Here is a 16,483-nt window from a genome sequence, read left to right as displayed (position 1 = left end):
CACTTTAAAGGCAATTTTGTGTAGATCCATGATTTATAATCCCAGTTAAGTTCATTTAAATTCCAGGCTATAACAGTGGAAAATGTCGAAAGGTCCGAAGGGGTGGGATGGGGTGAATATTTATGTAAGTCACTGTAATGGCATCTCATTATTAATGTCTGTCTGGTAAAGACATGAAGGTTTGTTTACCTTGTAGTTGTATTTACATGACAGCTGCAAAGTCAAAATGTATGAAGTTAATTTGAAGGTGAAAACTGATCACTGCACGTGTAAACACCTACCTGTTTCTTTAATCTCTGCCCTTGTAAACTTTTTAATGACTTTGACAATAATAGTTGCCAAAATTTGTGCAAGGACAGAGATGGGAAAACTCCCACACTCTTAGAAAACAATTATAAATTTGACACACTTCAAGGTTCTTCAGTTAAAGCCATTAATTTTTCAAAGAACCTTTGAGAAACCTTTTTTTAAGAGTGTGTTTTTGTTGTTGCAGCTGCTTTACAGGTTTTTTTTAACTATTTCGCAAGAACAAGTGCCTATAAAGTTGCTGCAACAGCTATCCAGTCACCTGACATCAGCCTGCTTGTCTTGATTTCATCTTTATTTTTCACAACCATGAAATATATCATTATTCATCCGTTTATTCATTGTCATAAAGGTGTAGGGAAAACTTTGTACATGTAGATTTTAAAGTTAGGATGAAGTGTGAAGTGGAATAGACTGTACTTTTTTTTAAAATATGCCCTTGTGAACTTGTCCTCTCCCTTTTCCTCTTGGAGTGAGTCATGGACAAGTGAGTTTTGACTATAGAACCAAATGAGAATTGTGATCTGAAGCCAATTCTTTTTCGAATGTAAATGCAATAAAATACTTAAAATCACAAAAGCTTAAAATGATTCACTTTATTTAATAGCTTTGAAAGGACAGTCAACAAGGGTGTGTTAAAAATCATATTTAATATTGATTCATGATACATATTGAATCATATTGAACCCTAGGTATGTGACATTTCCTGTTGATATTTCAGGCTCTGATGGAGGGAGACGGAGATCCCGAGAGGAGGATGAGGAGGAGCAACAAAAACGTAGACAACTCCAGGAAGAACATCTCACCAGGGTAATCTCAAACATGGACAGAACTAAGAAAAACTACCCACGCCAATGGATGAGCAAGGCAGTTTGCTTAAATGCAAAAAATGACACAGAGCCAACACAAAGGACACAGTCCAGTGATGGATGATTATCAGTTACTAATGAGTTAAAGTGATGAGTTTCCATTCACATGTTTTACCATTGTCTTTCTTTCGAGAATATTTATTCACAACCTTCATGTTAGTCGTAGTTTTGTTGTATGAGCAGCAGTGGCTCATGAACACAGATTTTGATGCAGTAGAATGACATTAATAATGATGTAGCCTTAAACAAAATTAATCTGAGAAGCTATCACACTTGATTTATGCTATAGGCTACAGTCTGGTGAATTTTTAGAGTAACCCTGTTACAGGCAGTCAAGGGTCGTCATCATGCAGTCGTCCTGTGCACAGTTAACAGCTCATTTTGGCTAGTTGTAAACATACTTTTGTATAACTGTGGTTGAGATCATGTCATTAACCAGGGTTGACAAGTTTCAGCAAAAATTCTAGCCCAACTTCATCTCAAAAAACACACAGAAGACCTGAAAGTATACCCCAAAAATGGACATCGGATAAAGGAGACATTTTCATCTTTTTCTCAGTCTTTCTCAGCATGGAAAATACTTGTTTTCTACATATTTCTGAGGTGTGGACATTATTCCACAATCTCCCTTTCCATCTTCTAATATTTGCAATATACTATATTCCAATAGAAATGATTCTCTACAAGTTCTTGTCTGTCAGGTTGTTTGCCTGTAAGCAGGATTGTGCAAAAACTACTAACCTGATTTCAATTCAATTTGGTGAAAGGGTGTAGCATGGGTCAACAAAGAACCCATTAAATATTGGCGCAGATCTGAGTCACGGGGAGGATCCATGCATTTAATTTCACTTTTGGTAAAGCTGTGAGATACGACTTTTGGCCTTGGTGGAGGTCTGCACTCTCTGAGCATCCTTAGATTTTTTTTTTAACTAGCCCAATCTGGCAACCCTGTCATGAACTGCCTTGTCCACTGTTCCACCTTCACTATTAGGTATCCTTCCCCAATTATTGCACTGACAACTACTAGGTGCAGTAATAACTCTATGGAAGCATAAGTGGGGTAGTGCTTGTGGAACATCTAATGCAAGCAAGTGAACAGAACATTAGCTGGTATCTGTCTAAAATGAGGACTTTCGGAAGACTTACATTTGTTTAAATGGCTGCTGATATAAACAGTGGAGCTCTGCCTCACCTTCCCCTATAGTAAGCCACCACTGGGTCTGAACGATAAATGTGTTTAAGAAGAAAAAAAGAAAAAAGAATGAGGTGATAAATGATGAATGTTTGATCAAATCTGCACTAGTCTCTTTATTTTCACAACTCATCATGAGGTAGCACTCCTGGCTAAAGTACCAATTTAACTCTCACAGCAATGAATTAGGTCATACATCATGAATATTAAATACTATATTAAATAGTATTTTAAATTAATTTTTATTCCTTTTGTGTTCAGGTGGTTCATTCACTGTAAACTATTCTAATTCAACTCAATGCATGATAAACACATCAGTGTAAACTGGACTGTGTGTGAGAACAGATGCAATCTGGTCTTGGGAAGCTCATTCTGAAGGAGGAGAAGGAAAAGCAGTTGTTTCAAGAACGTCACGCACGAAGTCTGTCTGCACAAAGACAAACAAACGGCAACGCAGGTGTGTGTGCTTGGTAACTCCACTTTCTATTCACTATTTATATATTTTCACTGTAGTCCTACATTTGGAAAACCATAAAGTGACTTTTTAGCTTCAGACGACTTCAGAAAAAATCTACATTTCTGACAAAACAAGGAGACTCACAGTGTTCAACTGACACCATGACTCTTGAAAAAATAGAATGTGTTACTCAATCCTAATAGCACAATTGTCAAGTTATCGATAGATATTAGATTTAAGAGGTTTTTTTTTAAATGATGTCTTGTTTTCCTAATATTTACTTATTGTATTCTTGAAATTGCAGATCCAAATTCTCCTGCCAAAACAGGCTCACTTCCTGGCTACGGACGAAGTGGGCTGCATCGGGTAAGCAGCTTATTTTATTAATTTTTTGAAACTGCAGTCAGTTTATATCTGTTTTAACTCCCTCATGAGACTGTCTTGCCTTCCATCCTTTCTGCAGCCTCAGTCAACTGATTTTACACAGTACGACAGCTATGGCGATATCTCTAGTGGAGGACGAGGTTAGATAACAAACACATTTCCTTCCCTTAAGTAGTTAAATCCTATTAGTTAATAGTCAGTTCAAATTTACTGAATTTGTTTTTGCCTTCCTTCCTTCTTTACAGAGTTTCAGGTAAGTGTGACAGCATCAGACATTCACTTCCTGCCTTACATTACACCATTTTTTCATATTTCAGTTGAATGTAGCTGAAATTATTTGGCTCAGTGTCATGAATGCATCAGTTGCTCCAGAACCTACATACTGCATTTCCATGCTAAATCTAACATGTCCTGATGGACTTTCTCTCACAATATGATGAAGGGGTTAATTATGTAGTATTAATTTTGCTGGCGATTGATCAGCTACAGGGGCGGCATGATGGTGTAGTGGTTAGCGCTGTCACCTCACAGCAAGAAGGTCCAGGTTCGAGCCCCATGGCCAACGAGGGCCTTTCTGTGCGGAGTTTGCATGTTCTCCCCGTGTCCGTGTAGGTTTCCTCCGGGTGCTCCGGTTTCCCCCACAGTCCAAAGACATGCAGGTTAGGTTAACTGGTGACTCTAAATTGACCGTAGGTGTGAATGTGAGTGTGAATGGTTGTCTGTGTCTATGTGTCAGCCCTGTGATGACCTGGCGACTTGTCCAGGGTGTATCCCGCCTTTCGCCCGTAGTCAGCTGGGATAGGCTCCAGCTTGCCTGCGACCCTGTAGAACAGGATAAAGCGGCTAGAGATGATGAGATGAGATGAGATAATGAGATGAGATGATCAGCTACAATCAGTTTGCTTTAAACCGAGGACAGTTGCAACTGACTAGCTAGCACAAATAAGTAATGAAGTTGAAACAGCTGTCATGTATAGATGAACTATCTACAGTCAGCCTATAACTGAGGGTGTATTAGATGGATTTGATTGAAATTCTAAGCTTGTTTTTCAGAGATAACGTTACTGTTTTATTAAGGTTTGTGTTTTGTTTTGTTTTTTGTCAGGTTTGTGACATTTGGGCCATGAGGATCAATCATTAGGAATGTTTTTAGATCATTTTTGGAATATTGTGATCCACCATCTAAAGTTAGTTTGATCAAAACCATTTGGAAATTATTAATATTCAGCAGATGCAAGTTAGTGGAGCGGAGCTCCATACTTAAGAGAATATGGTAATGTATCGATTTTTGATGGCTGTCACAATCGTACGATGTCCGTATAATAAAATAAACTCTGCCGAGAACAATTTTGGACCAATCATTTTTTTTTGTTTGTTTTATTGAATTGCATGAACATTAAAATCTAGTTTTGTGGTATTTTTGACAGTCAGTCCATTTGTGTGTTCATAGCCCTTGCAGGATGGCCATCAGCCTGTCAGCAGAATGGACAGGGGGGTTTCGATGCCCAATATGCTGGAACCAAAAGCAAGTATCAAACCTGTGCAGTGGTTACTGATCTTTCTTCCATGCACAAATATTTCATAATACTCTATGATTGGGAAAATATGAAAATGTATCCCATACCTTATTATTATAAGCAAGCTTGCATCCCTGATTCTATTACCATGGATCATACCATCCATATGATCAGCATTAATAAAACCATCATCTCAGAATTTTTCACTTACCTCAGCTCAGTAAGTAGAGGCATGCTGATTGTTCAAATATTGTTTCTTCAATTAAATTAGTAGGCTACTATGGCTAGCAAACTTCTTGTTTGTGTAATATAACAAGTTCCCACATGTACAGTAGTGCTTGGAAGTTTGTGAACCCTTTAGAATTTTCTATATTTCTGCATAAATATGACCTAAAACAACATCAGATTTTCACACAAGTCCTAAAAGTAGATAAAGAGAACCCAGTTAAACAAATGAGACAAAAATATTATACTTTGGTCATTTATTTATTGAGGAAAATGACCCAATATTACATATGTGAGTGGCAAAAGTATGTGAACCTCTAGGATTAGCAGTTAATTTGAAGGTGAAATTAGTCAGGTGTTTTCAGTCAATGGGATGACAATCAGGTGTGAGTGGGCACCCTGTTTTATTTAAAGAACAGGGATCTATCAAAGTCTGATCTTCACAACATATGTTTGTTGAAGTGTATCATGGCACGAACAAAGGAGATTTCTGAGGACCGCAGAAAAAATGTTGTTGATGCTCATCAAGCTGGAAAAGGTTACAAAACCATTTCTAAAGAGTTTGGACTCCACCAATCCACAGTCAGACAGACTGTTTACAAATAGAGGAAATTCAAGACCATTATTACCCTCCCCAGGAGTGGTCGACCAACAAAGATCACTCCAAGAGCAAGGCGATAATAGGTAAAAAGTATTAGTAAAAGTCTGTAAAAGGTAATAGTCAGCGAGGTCACAAAGGACCCCAGGGTAACTTCTAAGCAACTGAAGGCCTCTCTCATATTGGCTAATGTTAATGTTCATGAGTCCACCATCAGGAGAACACTGAACAGCAATGGTGTGCATGACAGGGTTGCAAGGAGAAAGCCACTGCTCTCCAAAAACAACATTGCTGCTCATCTGCAGTTTGCTAAAGCTCACGTGGACAAGCCAGAAGGCTATTGGAAAAATGTTTTGTGGACAGATGAAACCAAAATAGAACTTTTGGGTTTAAATGAGTAGCGTTATGTTTGGAGAAAGGAGAAACACTGCATTCCAGCATAAGAACCTCATCCCATCTGTGCAACATGGTGGTGGTAGTATCATGGTTGGGGCCTGTTTTGCTGCATCTGGGCCAGGACGGCTTGTCTTCATTGATGGAGCAATGAATTCTGAATTATACCAGCGGATTCTAAAGGAAATGTCAGGACACCTGTCCATGAACTGAGTCTCAAGAGAAGGTGGGTCATGCAGCAAGACAACGACCCTAAGCACACAAGTTGTTCTACCAAAGAATGAGAGAGGCCTTCAGTTGCTTAGAAGTTACCCTGGGGTCCTTTGTGACCTCGCTAACTATTACACACCTTGCTCTTGGAGTGATCTTTGTTGATCGACCACTCCTGGGGAGGGTAAAAATGGTCTTGAATTTCCTTCGTTTGTACACAATCTGTCTGACTGTGGATTGGTGGAGTCCAAACTCTTTAGAGATGGTTTTGTAACCTTTTCCAGCCTGATGAGCATCAACAACGCTTTTTCTGAGGTCCTCAGAAATCTCCTTTGTTCATGCCATGATACACTTCCACAAACATGTGTTGTGAAGATCAAACTTTGATAGATCCCTGTTCTTTAAATAAAACAGGGTGCCCACTCACACCTGATTTCAATCAATGGGATTGGTGGAGTCCAGCCTTCTGGCTTGTCCACGTGAGCTTTAGCAAACTGCAGACGAGCAGCAATGTTCTTTTTGGAGAGCAGTGGCTTTCTCCTTGCAACCCTGTCATGCACACCATTGCTGTTCAGTGTTTCCTTCTGTCATTGATTTAGCCCAAATGCTGATGTTTCCATCATCATATAAATTTAAAATAGCATGTCTTTAACAATGGACATGGATATAGTATTACTAAAGGAGAATGCTATAAGATGCACTAATGTCAATAATCTGCTAGCTAATTGTATAACTAACAGTTAGTGGGATTAAATTTAATTGTATGAATAATTACATTTCTCCATTCTTTAAATATTTAATCTTGTACAGTGTCTTACAATTACTAACCAACTCGCTACTTCTCAGTACTAAAATTCACTCATTGCTATGAATAAATAACAGGTGTCAAGTCGTACAAATATGAAATCTAGCATTTCAGACATATGACATGATTTGTGCAATTAATTTTCCTTTCAAAAGTATTTGCATGTATGACAACATAATTTTATGAATTGCAAATCCATAAGCAGATTTATAAATCTGCAAATGTGATTGGATCCTTGTACTATCCCCAGATCACTGATGCTTTTATCTAAAATGGCTTACATTCAAGAGAAGACACAATCAAATCAAGTAATGTTTAAGGACCTTGCTGAACTTTCAGGAAGTCCTGGGATTTGAACTCACAATCTTCCAATCATGTGCAATGACTGTTAATTGAGCTGCCACTGAGTCAATACTTACAGCTCAGTCATACTATTTACCAATCAATAGTTTTGCTCCCAAAGGACTAGGGCCAAGCAGAGACCTCCAGAGACCTGAGGACCAGGGTTTGACAGCTTCAGGGAGTTGAGGGAGTTACTGTAGGTCAAGAGCACAGGTCTAGAACACTGATAGGGTCGGACCATGGGAAATGGTTTGGAGAACAGGGCTAGATAGGAAGTTGAAGAGGTGGGACCAGGTTGACAGATCCTGGAACTTGAGGGGGTAGAGCTAGGTAAACAGCTCTAAAGGGCTGAGAGGGCAGGACCAGCAAGATCACTCCATGTGGTTCAGAAGGTAGACTCAGGGGGACAGCTCGAAGCAGTTGATGGGGTGGGTGGGGCTGGGATGCCAGGTGGAAGTAGGCATCTCTGGAGAGTTCAGTGGGAGGGGCCAGAACCAGGTGGATAGCATCAGGGACCTCAAGAATTGCGATTCATAAAATTATAATTTTGGTACAGTTTCTGTGTTGCAGTCACATGCTGTCACTCCTGACTGGAAATTAACTCCAAGCAGATAATCATAATGACGTGAAGCTCAGACTGTATATACTGACATGTACATATTTTACATAATATGTAAAATATGTTGTCTTGCATAATGTTGCATGAGCTGCTTAGTCTAGAATTCAAACATTTGAATTAATAACCACTTGCACTTCTGATTCTTGACTGATGGGTATCTCTCTTGAAGGTATATCCATACGAAATGCTGATAGTCACCAGCCGTGGCCGAGCCATGCTGCCCAGAGACGTGGACAGAACCCGGCTGGAGGTAATGGTCCTCCAGTCCTCCAATGTGTTTATGGAAGTTTCATGTAACTGTAAAAACATTTAGGGCTTTCATAAGAGTAACTCTGCTTTACTTTGCACTGCATCATACTTGCATTGATTATTGTGTTTTATTCCCTGTAGAACAGCAGCTCTGACAGTAGGGATGCTCAAAATCACAGGATTATATTAACGCACTCATTATAATCCATTATGGTTTCTCTGGCCTGTTGGAATTCAGGATAAACTCAATGTGACATTTTGTGGGTTTGTGGTTGCTGGTTTGAATTTGGCCTTTGTGAATATGTGCATGTCTGTGGGTTCAGTTCCCAAGTGGGACTGAAAGACAGTTCTTTGAACCTACATGAAGAAACACTGGAGTTATGCTACATTCGTAAATGTTCATAACCTTTACTGCTAATGTTAGGTAGCAAATGTTACCCAAACTTACTGAATTTCTCAAAGGATTTTGTTCCCCTTTCATGCTCTTTTCAGCGGCACCTGGCTCCAGAAGTGTTCTTTGAGCTATTTGGGATGGAGATTCAGGAGTTCGACAAGTTACCTCTTTGGAAACGCAACGACATGAAGAAGAAAGCCAGACTCTTTTAACCATAAAAACATGCCATACCCTTCTGTAAGGTAGCTGTTTGCTTGTAATCTCTTTTTCTTTCTCTTGTGGCCCTTGTGTGTGAATATGAAGGGATCTTAAGTGATTTCATTGGTTTATGTTGATTGGTTAGCGGAACATAATATGATGGTCCCATTATTTTAAATTAAAAAGTGGCAAATCATTGCATTAGTGCACAAGCATCAGATGTTCAGAACTTTGTCTTTATGTATCTTGGGCTTGTTTTCCTCAATAAATTACCTTTTCTTTTTCTCCTCACTTCTTAGGTAACTCCCACTCATGTAATAAGAAGTTTTGTTCAGTTCACTATGAGTTCACTGTTAATTAACGTAGATGTAATGAGCTTTCATGTAGGCTTGTATTTTTGTCCTCATCATTTAATGATCAAAGCAGTGCTGAACTTTCACTCAAACTTGCACTGTACACTTCGCATCCTGAAAACGAGCTGTATCTGGCTTGTTCTATTCAAACAGAAATCCGCACTGCCATTTATTGTATGTATGAATGATATTACAAGCAAAACGATTGATAAACTGTGCGATAGACAGCAACACCAAAGGTATTGCCATGCCGAAGAGAGCAAATACTGTAAAGTATAGCACTGGGTATTTCTCAGGATCCTTTCCACTGAAGGCTTAATAGGACCAAACATTTATTGCTCGTGTAAATTACAGTATCTGATACCAACGTCAGAGCAATTTTTGTTGTAGCTTTGGCTTGGTGGTAGGTCAAGGAATGGCATGGCTTTTTCCTCTCTCTCTCTCTCTCTCTCTCTCTGTGTCTTCACACTCAAAACCATACACACAGTAACAAGTTCTTTCAACTTTCTTTGTTGTTTGAAACTAATTGCCCTGTTAATCCAACTGCTTGCAAAATGCAAAGATTTGACAAGCAACAAACATAAACTCTTCAAGGATGAAATATTTTATTGATGTAACAAGCTTCTCGTTATTAATAAAATGCAGCAAATCAGGTGGCATATTTCTGTCTTTGTTTCTGACTGTTTTGCAACACCACATGTCACATTTGCAGTGTTATGCAAAACTCAGACCACCCTTTTGTTTTTCCATCAAACTGTCATTCATTCCTTTTTGTGACAGTAATTATTTGGTGACAAACAATAATGGTGGGAAAATGTACATTGCATTAATAACATTTTGAGTCAAACAGCCATGAAGTAGTTTGTTACTGTATGTACTGTCCGAGGTCAGTCTTAAAGTTCAGTGTTGCAAATAAAATAATGGCAGATTTCATACTTATTGTTACAATTTAATTGAAAATAAAAGGGTGTTGTCTAAGGCCCTGTCCACACGGCAACGGATTCAGGTGAATCTGATAAAATTGTTTATCGTTTTGGCCTGGCATCCACACGGCACCGGCGTTTTGGGTGCCCCAAAATGAAATCTTTTGAGAACGGGTTCCAGAGTGGAAAAATCTGGCAACGGTGCCGTTGCGAAGTCGTCTGGATGAGTAGAACGGATTTGTTTACGATGACGTCACAACCACATGACTGTCAGTGCTTCACGCTGGGTAGAAGTGTAACGAACTCGATGCGAGTTGTCAACAAATCCTATAACTTGGTTCATGAAACGCGCTTACAAAATATTTTCACTGTGAATATTTATTGTGTAATGGTGCAAAGTGAGAGAAAGAGAGAGAGAGAGAGAGAGAGAGAGTGAGAGAATAGCCCTTAGGGCAGAGTCTTTAGTCCAAACACTGCGGAAGCAGTACCAAACCGCGCACCGCCCGTGCGCTTTCCAAAAACAAAAACAATCCCGCCAGCAAAAATAGGAAAAAAAAAGGAGCGATCTCACCTCTTCAGATGTTGGTTTAAGTCTGACAATACATTCCTCAAAAAGGGCGTAGAAGAACAAAGTAATCCATCAACGTGTAGCATTCAATTTATTCCGGACCATTAAAGAATTCTGGAGGATATCAGAATGTTGGTGTACCGGCTTCCATCTACCCCCATTCATTCCTCTTTCCGCTTTTTTCATTTTACGCTACTGATTAATAATCAAAACTTTATGTGGCTGATGCTACAGAAGAAGGGGTTTATGCACATGCGTCTACTTCTTCTATTGTTCTGGTGTCTCCGATGGGACCGTCTTACAGCACACGTAGAGGTGTGGCATGTGCATTGCATCATTTTCAGCAAGCGTTGCGTTGCCATATGTACCTGATATTTTACTGATCCGTTGCCCATGTGGACGCGATATTTAAAAAAAAAATCTCGTTGCCGTTGTCATGTGGATGTAGCCTAAATTTGTCATACTGCATAACTTCTGGTGAAGAATACGATTGTCTACAAGTACGTCAAGACAAAGAAATGTGATTCATTTAGCAGCAGTACAAGAAAATCATGCAGATACAAGTCACAAACTGTAGTTAATGTTCACACCAAACATCAGAATGGGAAAAAATATGATCTTGGTGACTTTGACCATGGCATGTTTGTTGGTACCAGATGCCAGGTTTGTGTGTTTCAGAAGCTGCTGGAAAAAAATAAGAAGAAAATAAAGATCTTCTGGAAAACTGCCTTGCTAATGAGAGCAGTCAGAAGATAATGGCCAGACTGGTTCGAGCTGCCAGGAAGGCTAGGTTAACTCAAAGAGCCACTCTTTACAACAACGCTGAGCTGAAAAGCCTCCCAGAAAGCACAACACACTGAATTTTGAGGCAGATGAGCAACATCAGTAGAAGACCATCAGGTCCCTTTCCTGTCAGCTAACATCAGGAATCTGGAAGACATGCTTTTCTGCTCACCATGGTTTTGTTCACCATTGTTATCTGGTTGAATTCTTCATACTCTTCCAAAACTTCTCCTTGATACTGTTTGCTCTGGAGTCTGAAACTTCAGATGTCACAAGCGCACAAAGGTACACTTCATTCAGCTTCTCTAATCATGTGACTCCTAATGGCAAATAATTGTTCCAGAAATTATTGAGGAGTTTCATGGGGCGGTGAATGTGTTCAATCACCATACTGGAACTGTTTTATTTATAAATAATTTTGCAAGCTATTTTAATTTTCCAACCACTTCAATATTATATTTTGTACTTGAGATTCATGATGCCCTGTGATAACCTGGCAACTTGTCCAGGGTGTACCCCGCGTCTTACCCATAGTCAGCTGGGATAGGCTCCAGCTTGCCCGTGACCCTGTAGAACAGGATAAGTGGCTACAGATAATGGATGGATGGATGGATGGATGGATGGAGATTCATGACAATCCCAATTAAATCACTTTCATTTCATTAGTTGTAACTCAGGGGGAATACTTATTTAATGCACTGTATATACTGCAGGAATGAATAGCATTCTTCTGAAAGATATTCCAATAGCACATGATTAGATACTATAGATACATCTATACAATATTCAAAGTCATAATTAGCAATAAAATACAATGGAGCATGCTGTTACAGGAAAATAATCAACAATCCATAGTTGTATGTCTTTAGAGAAAATTAAATTTTATTACATATTTATATCCTAATATTCAGATAATTTCATGCTATTTTTCACTGTTCTATCTATATATTAATGCAATAAAATATACTGTATCTATCTGGAAATACAAATATTTTACACCTGATCAGAAACACATGGTCACAACACCAGATGGCACTATAAGGTTAAACTAAGGTTTAGTTGAGACACTGTGAGCTCATTCCTCGCACTTAGCCCTGCGGAAAAAATTTCCTGTGGTCTATAACTAGGCTCTCCAGAGAGGTGTTCATTCATTACATCTCACTCCAGATTATTTTCACAGCAACAATGTAATCACTTCAAGTTGCTCTATGGCCAAGTTGACACACATGATCCTGAACCATGACCTCATTGTTCTTCAGAGACTGAAGTGCTCTCTATTTCATTTTTAATGTTATCCTCTTTGAATTTGGAAGACAATTGAGATAAAGTATTTTTATCCTGAATTATTAGATCTGCCAGTGGTAGATACCAGACCAGATCACTTCACAGAGTGTCTTGCAAAAGTATTCCTCCCTCTTGGTGTTTGTCCTGTTTTGTTGCATTACAAGCTGGAATGAAAATTGATTTTTGGAGGGTTAGCACCATTTGATTTACACAAAATGCTTACCACTTTAAAGGTGAAAATTGTTGCTTTATTGTAACACAAAAAATAATTAAGATGAAAAAACAGAAATCTGGCATGTGCATACAGTAGGTATTCACCCCCCCCCACCCCCCCCCCCACCCCCAAAAAAAGTCAATACTTTGTAAAGCAACCTTTTGCTGAAATTACAGCTATAAGTCTCTTGGGGTATGTCTCTATTAGCTTAGCACATCTCATCACTAGGATTTTTGCCCATTCCTTAAGGCAAAACTGCTCCAACTCCTTCAAGTTAGATGGGTTGTGTTGGTCGCGTTGCAATCTTCAAGTTATGCTACAGATTCTCAATTGGATTGAGGTCTGGGCTTTGACTAGGCCATTCCAAGACATTTAAATGTTTCCCTTTAAACCACTCCAGTGTAGCATTAGCAGTTTGTTTAGGGTCATTGTCCTACTGGAATATGAACCTTTGTCCCAGTCTCAAACCTCTGGCCGACTCAAACAAGTTTTCCTCCAGAATTGCCCTGTATTTAGTGCCATCCATCTTTCCTTCAGTCCTGACCAGCTTTCCTGTCCCTGCAGATGAAAAACATCCCTACAGCATGATGCTGCTAGCACCATGCTTCACTGTAGGAATGGTATTCTCAGGGAACTGTTGGGTTTGCACCACACGTGGCATTTCCCATGATGACCAAAAAGTTCAGTTTTAGTCTCATATGACCAGAGAATCTTCTTCCATGTGTTTGGGGAGTCTGACACATGCTTTTGGGCAAACTCCAAATGTGTTTTCTTACTTTTTTTCTTTAAGCAATGACTTTTTTTTGCCACTCTTCCATAAAGCCCTGCTCTGTGGAGTGTACGGCTTAAAGTGGTCCTATGGACAGATACTCCCATCTTTGCTGTGGATCTTTGCAGCCCCTTCAGTGTTATCTTTGATGTTTTTGTTGCATGTCTGATTAATGCCCTCCTTGCCTGGTCTGTGAGTTTTGGTGGGCGGCCTTCTCTTGTCAGGTTTGTAGTGGTGCCATTTTGCTCTAATGGATTGAATGGTGCTCCCTGGGATATTCAAAGTTTGGGATATTGTTTTATAACCCAACCCTGATCTATACTTCTCCACAGCTTTGTCTTTGACTTGTTTGGAGTGCTCTTTAGTTTCCATGTTGCTTGCTTAGTAGTGTTGCAGAGTCAGGGTCCTTCCAGAACAGGTTGATTTATACAGACATCATGTGACAGATCATGTGACACTTTCATTGCACACAGGTGGATCTTAATCAAGGAATTGCATGACTTATGAAGTTAATTTTTTTGGACCAGCCCTTATTTAGGGGTTTCATATGAAAGGGGGTGAATACCTATGCACATTCCAGATTTCTGTTTTTTCATCTTAATTATTGTTTGTGTCACAATAAAAAACAATTTGCACCTTAAAAGTTCTCGGCATGTTGTGTAAATCAAATGGTGCTAGCCCTCCAAAAATCCATTTTAATTCCAGCTTGTAATATGACAAAACAGGGCAAACACCAAGGGGGAGGAATACTTTTGCAAGACACTGTATCATGGCTGTCTGATTTTGGACAAAGAAGCAGAACCATAAAGAGAGCAGAGTAGGTTAAGTAGCTCAGCTGCTTTACAGCTTCGTGGCCCATAAATTCTCAAACTGAGAGACAAACAAACCCTGTTTTTGGTTACAGGGTTGGGCTACATCCAGTGTACACAGGTCCCAAGAAATTATCTATTATATACACTGTATCCTCATCTAGTGCTGCTTTATCTCACTTTTTTCCCCAGTTGAGAGTGAACACTTGACGAAAACAATGTTGTATCCTCAAGTATCCTGAGGCACTGAGATTTCTTGCTGCCTTGCTGTGCTTTTTTTTTTTACCTATTGGGAAGTGTTTTATTCAGTCTGCCAGCCATTTTTAAAATTTATTAAATACTGTCATGCACTTATTATTTGTTCATAGTCAAATTGAATGTTGATGTTATAGTCAAGTTAGTTCTGCTACCACATATATGTATGTTATAGAAACTTAATTAACATCTTCTGACCAATCAGATTTGAAAATTCAACAGTGCTGTGGTACATTAGTTGTCAGGATCTTGAACTATAATCCTCCACTCATACCAAATGCAGCCAGAGTGTCAAAACGACAGGAAGTCATTCATTTTCTATATCAGCCAACATCTCTTGGGTGGTGGGGGCATTGCAATAAAGTTGAAGTCCAGGCAACTTGATGGTAATAAGCTATGATGTGGTTTGGCAGCAACCAATTGTAATTTAGAAGTGCTCCGCTGTAAAGAGTCCCAGAGAACACAGTCGTGTAAATTTTGGTTCCTTTCAAACCATTCCCAAGTAGCCTACCATGGAGGAGAAATTGATAATCGCGGTGGTGGGTTTCCCTTTTATTTATGATGTGTCCCTGGTTGTGTACAGGGATATAACTAAAAAACAAAGCATGAACCAAGGAGTCGGAAGCTGTAGGTGTTGGTGAAGTGTACTTTGTGACGATAGGAGGGAGTTGCATACTAACTTGCACCATAGCATGCAAAAGAGTATTGGCTGGTTACTGACATGCGACTTAGAAGGTATTGCGAGATGAGATGTGTAGGTTGGGTATGTTAAAATGAAAGCAGTCACCTTTGCCAATTTTTTTTAACAAGACAAAAAACAGTAAAAACAAAGTGTTAGGGGTGGAGGAGGTGTGGTGAGATAGGATCCAAAAGCAGAACACAGACAGTTATCCAATAAATGAGGTGATTTAATCCAGGGAAAAAGGGCATGGCAAAAAGGTAAACAAACAGGACAAAAAAAACAAATGGCAAAAATAGTCCAGGAAAAAGAGACAAAAAAACTTGACAGACATGAGACAGGTAAGGGCAAAAATGCTAGTGCAAAAAGCCATGAACAAGAATAAACGCTAGTGCAAAAAACCATGAACAAGAAAAAACCTTAGTGCAAAAAAACATAAACCAGAAAAACAGCTAGAGCAAAAACCATGAGATGCAAAAAGGCACAGAAATGGCTAGAGTAGCAAATGAGACATTCTGGCAAAGTCAGAGTCTCAGAACGGCGTATTTATAGGCAGCAGTGAAAACCAGGAAGTGAATACAGATGAGGTGGAATTCCTGTCCCGGAGCCGGATCAGCGCTGGTGTGAGAGATCCATAATCTCCGGAGTGGATGTACGGGGCGGAGCATGACACTACCCCCCCCCCCCCCCCAACGAGCACCTCCAGGCGCTTTAGGAAGAGCGTCGGGGTGTTGCCGGTGGAAGTCAGAGATTAGGGTTGGGTCCAAGATGAACCTGGCGGGGACCCAACATCTCTCCTCGGGACCATAACCTTCCCAGTTCTCCAGGTACTGGAGTCCTCTGCCTCGCCACTGCACCTTCAGCAGCTTTTTGACCATGTAGGCTTCGCCGCCATCAATGAGCCTGGGAGGAGGAGGCAGAGTGGAGAGTGGGAACAAAGAACTAGAGACCAGAGGTTTAAGCTGTGACACGTGGAAATTGGGGTGAATACGTTGCATGATAAGTGGTAATGCCAGTCTAACGGAACATGGATTGATTACCTTGCTGATGAGGAAGGGTCCTAGGTATCTGGGGGCCAGCTTGCGGGA

General features: G+C 39.8%; 1 protein-coding gene across 1 annotated transcript in view; it reads left to right on the top strand.

The window, feature by feature from the left end:
- Positions 1–9,759, top strand: part of ablim1a (actin binding LIM protein 1a) — an 83,570-nt gene extending 73,811 nt beyond the window's left edge. Inside the window, exons 18-25 of the mRNA XM_060925314.1 lie at positions 1,028–1,116; positions 2,713–2,824; positions 3,129–3,190; positions 3,288–3,348; positions 3,454–3,461; positions 4,659–4,733; positions 8,087–8,167; positions 8,659–9,759. Of these exons, the coding sequence (XP_060781297.1) occupies positions 1,028–1,116; positions 2,713–2,824; positions 3,129–3,190; positions 3,288–3,348; positions 3,454–3,461; positions 4,659–4,733; positions 8,087–8,167; positions 8,659–8,772 (602 nt within the window). The 3' untranslated portion in view covers positions 8,773–9,759. The remainder of the gene's footprint in view (positions 1–1,027; positions 1,117–2,712; positions 2,825–3,128; positions 3,191–3,287; positions 3,349–3,453; positions 3,462–4,658; positions 4,734–8,086; positions 8,168–8,658) is intronic.
- Positions 9,760–16,483: the final 6,724 nt, after the last annotated feature.

Source organism: Neoarius graeffei, chromosome 7, assembly GCF_027579695.1.
Source record: "Neoarius graeffei isolate fNeoGra1 chromosome 7, fNeoGra1.pri, whole genome shotgun sequence".
Taxonomy (NCBI): domain Eukaryota; kingdom Metazoa; phylum Chordata; class Actinopteri; order Siluriformes; family Ariidae; genus Neoarius; species Neoarius graeffei.
This window is presented reverse-complemented; position numbering and strand designations above follow the sequence as displayed.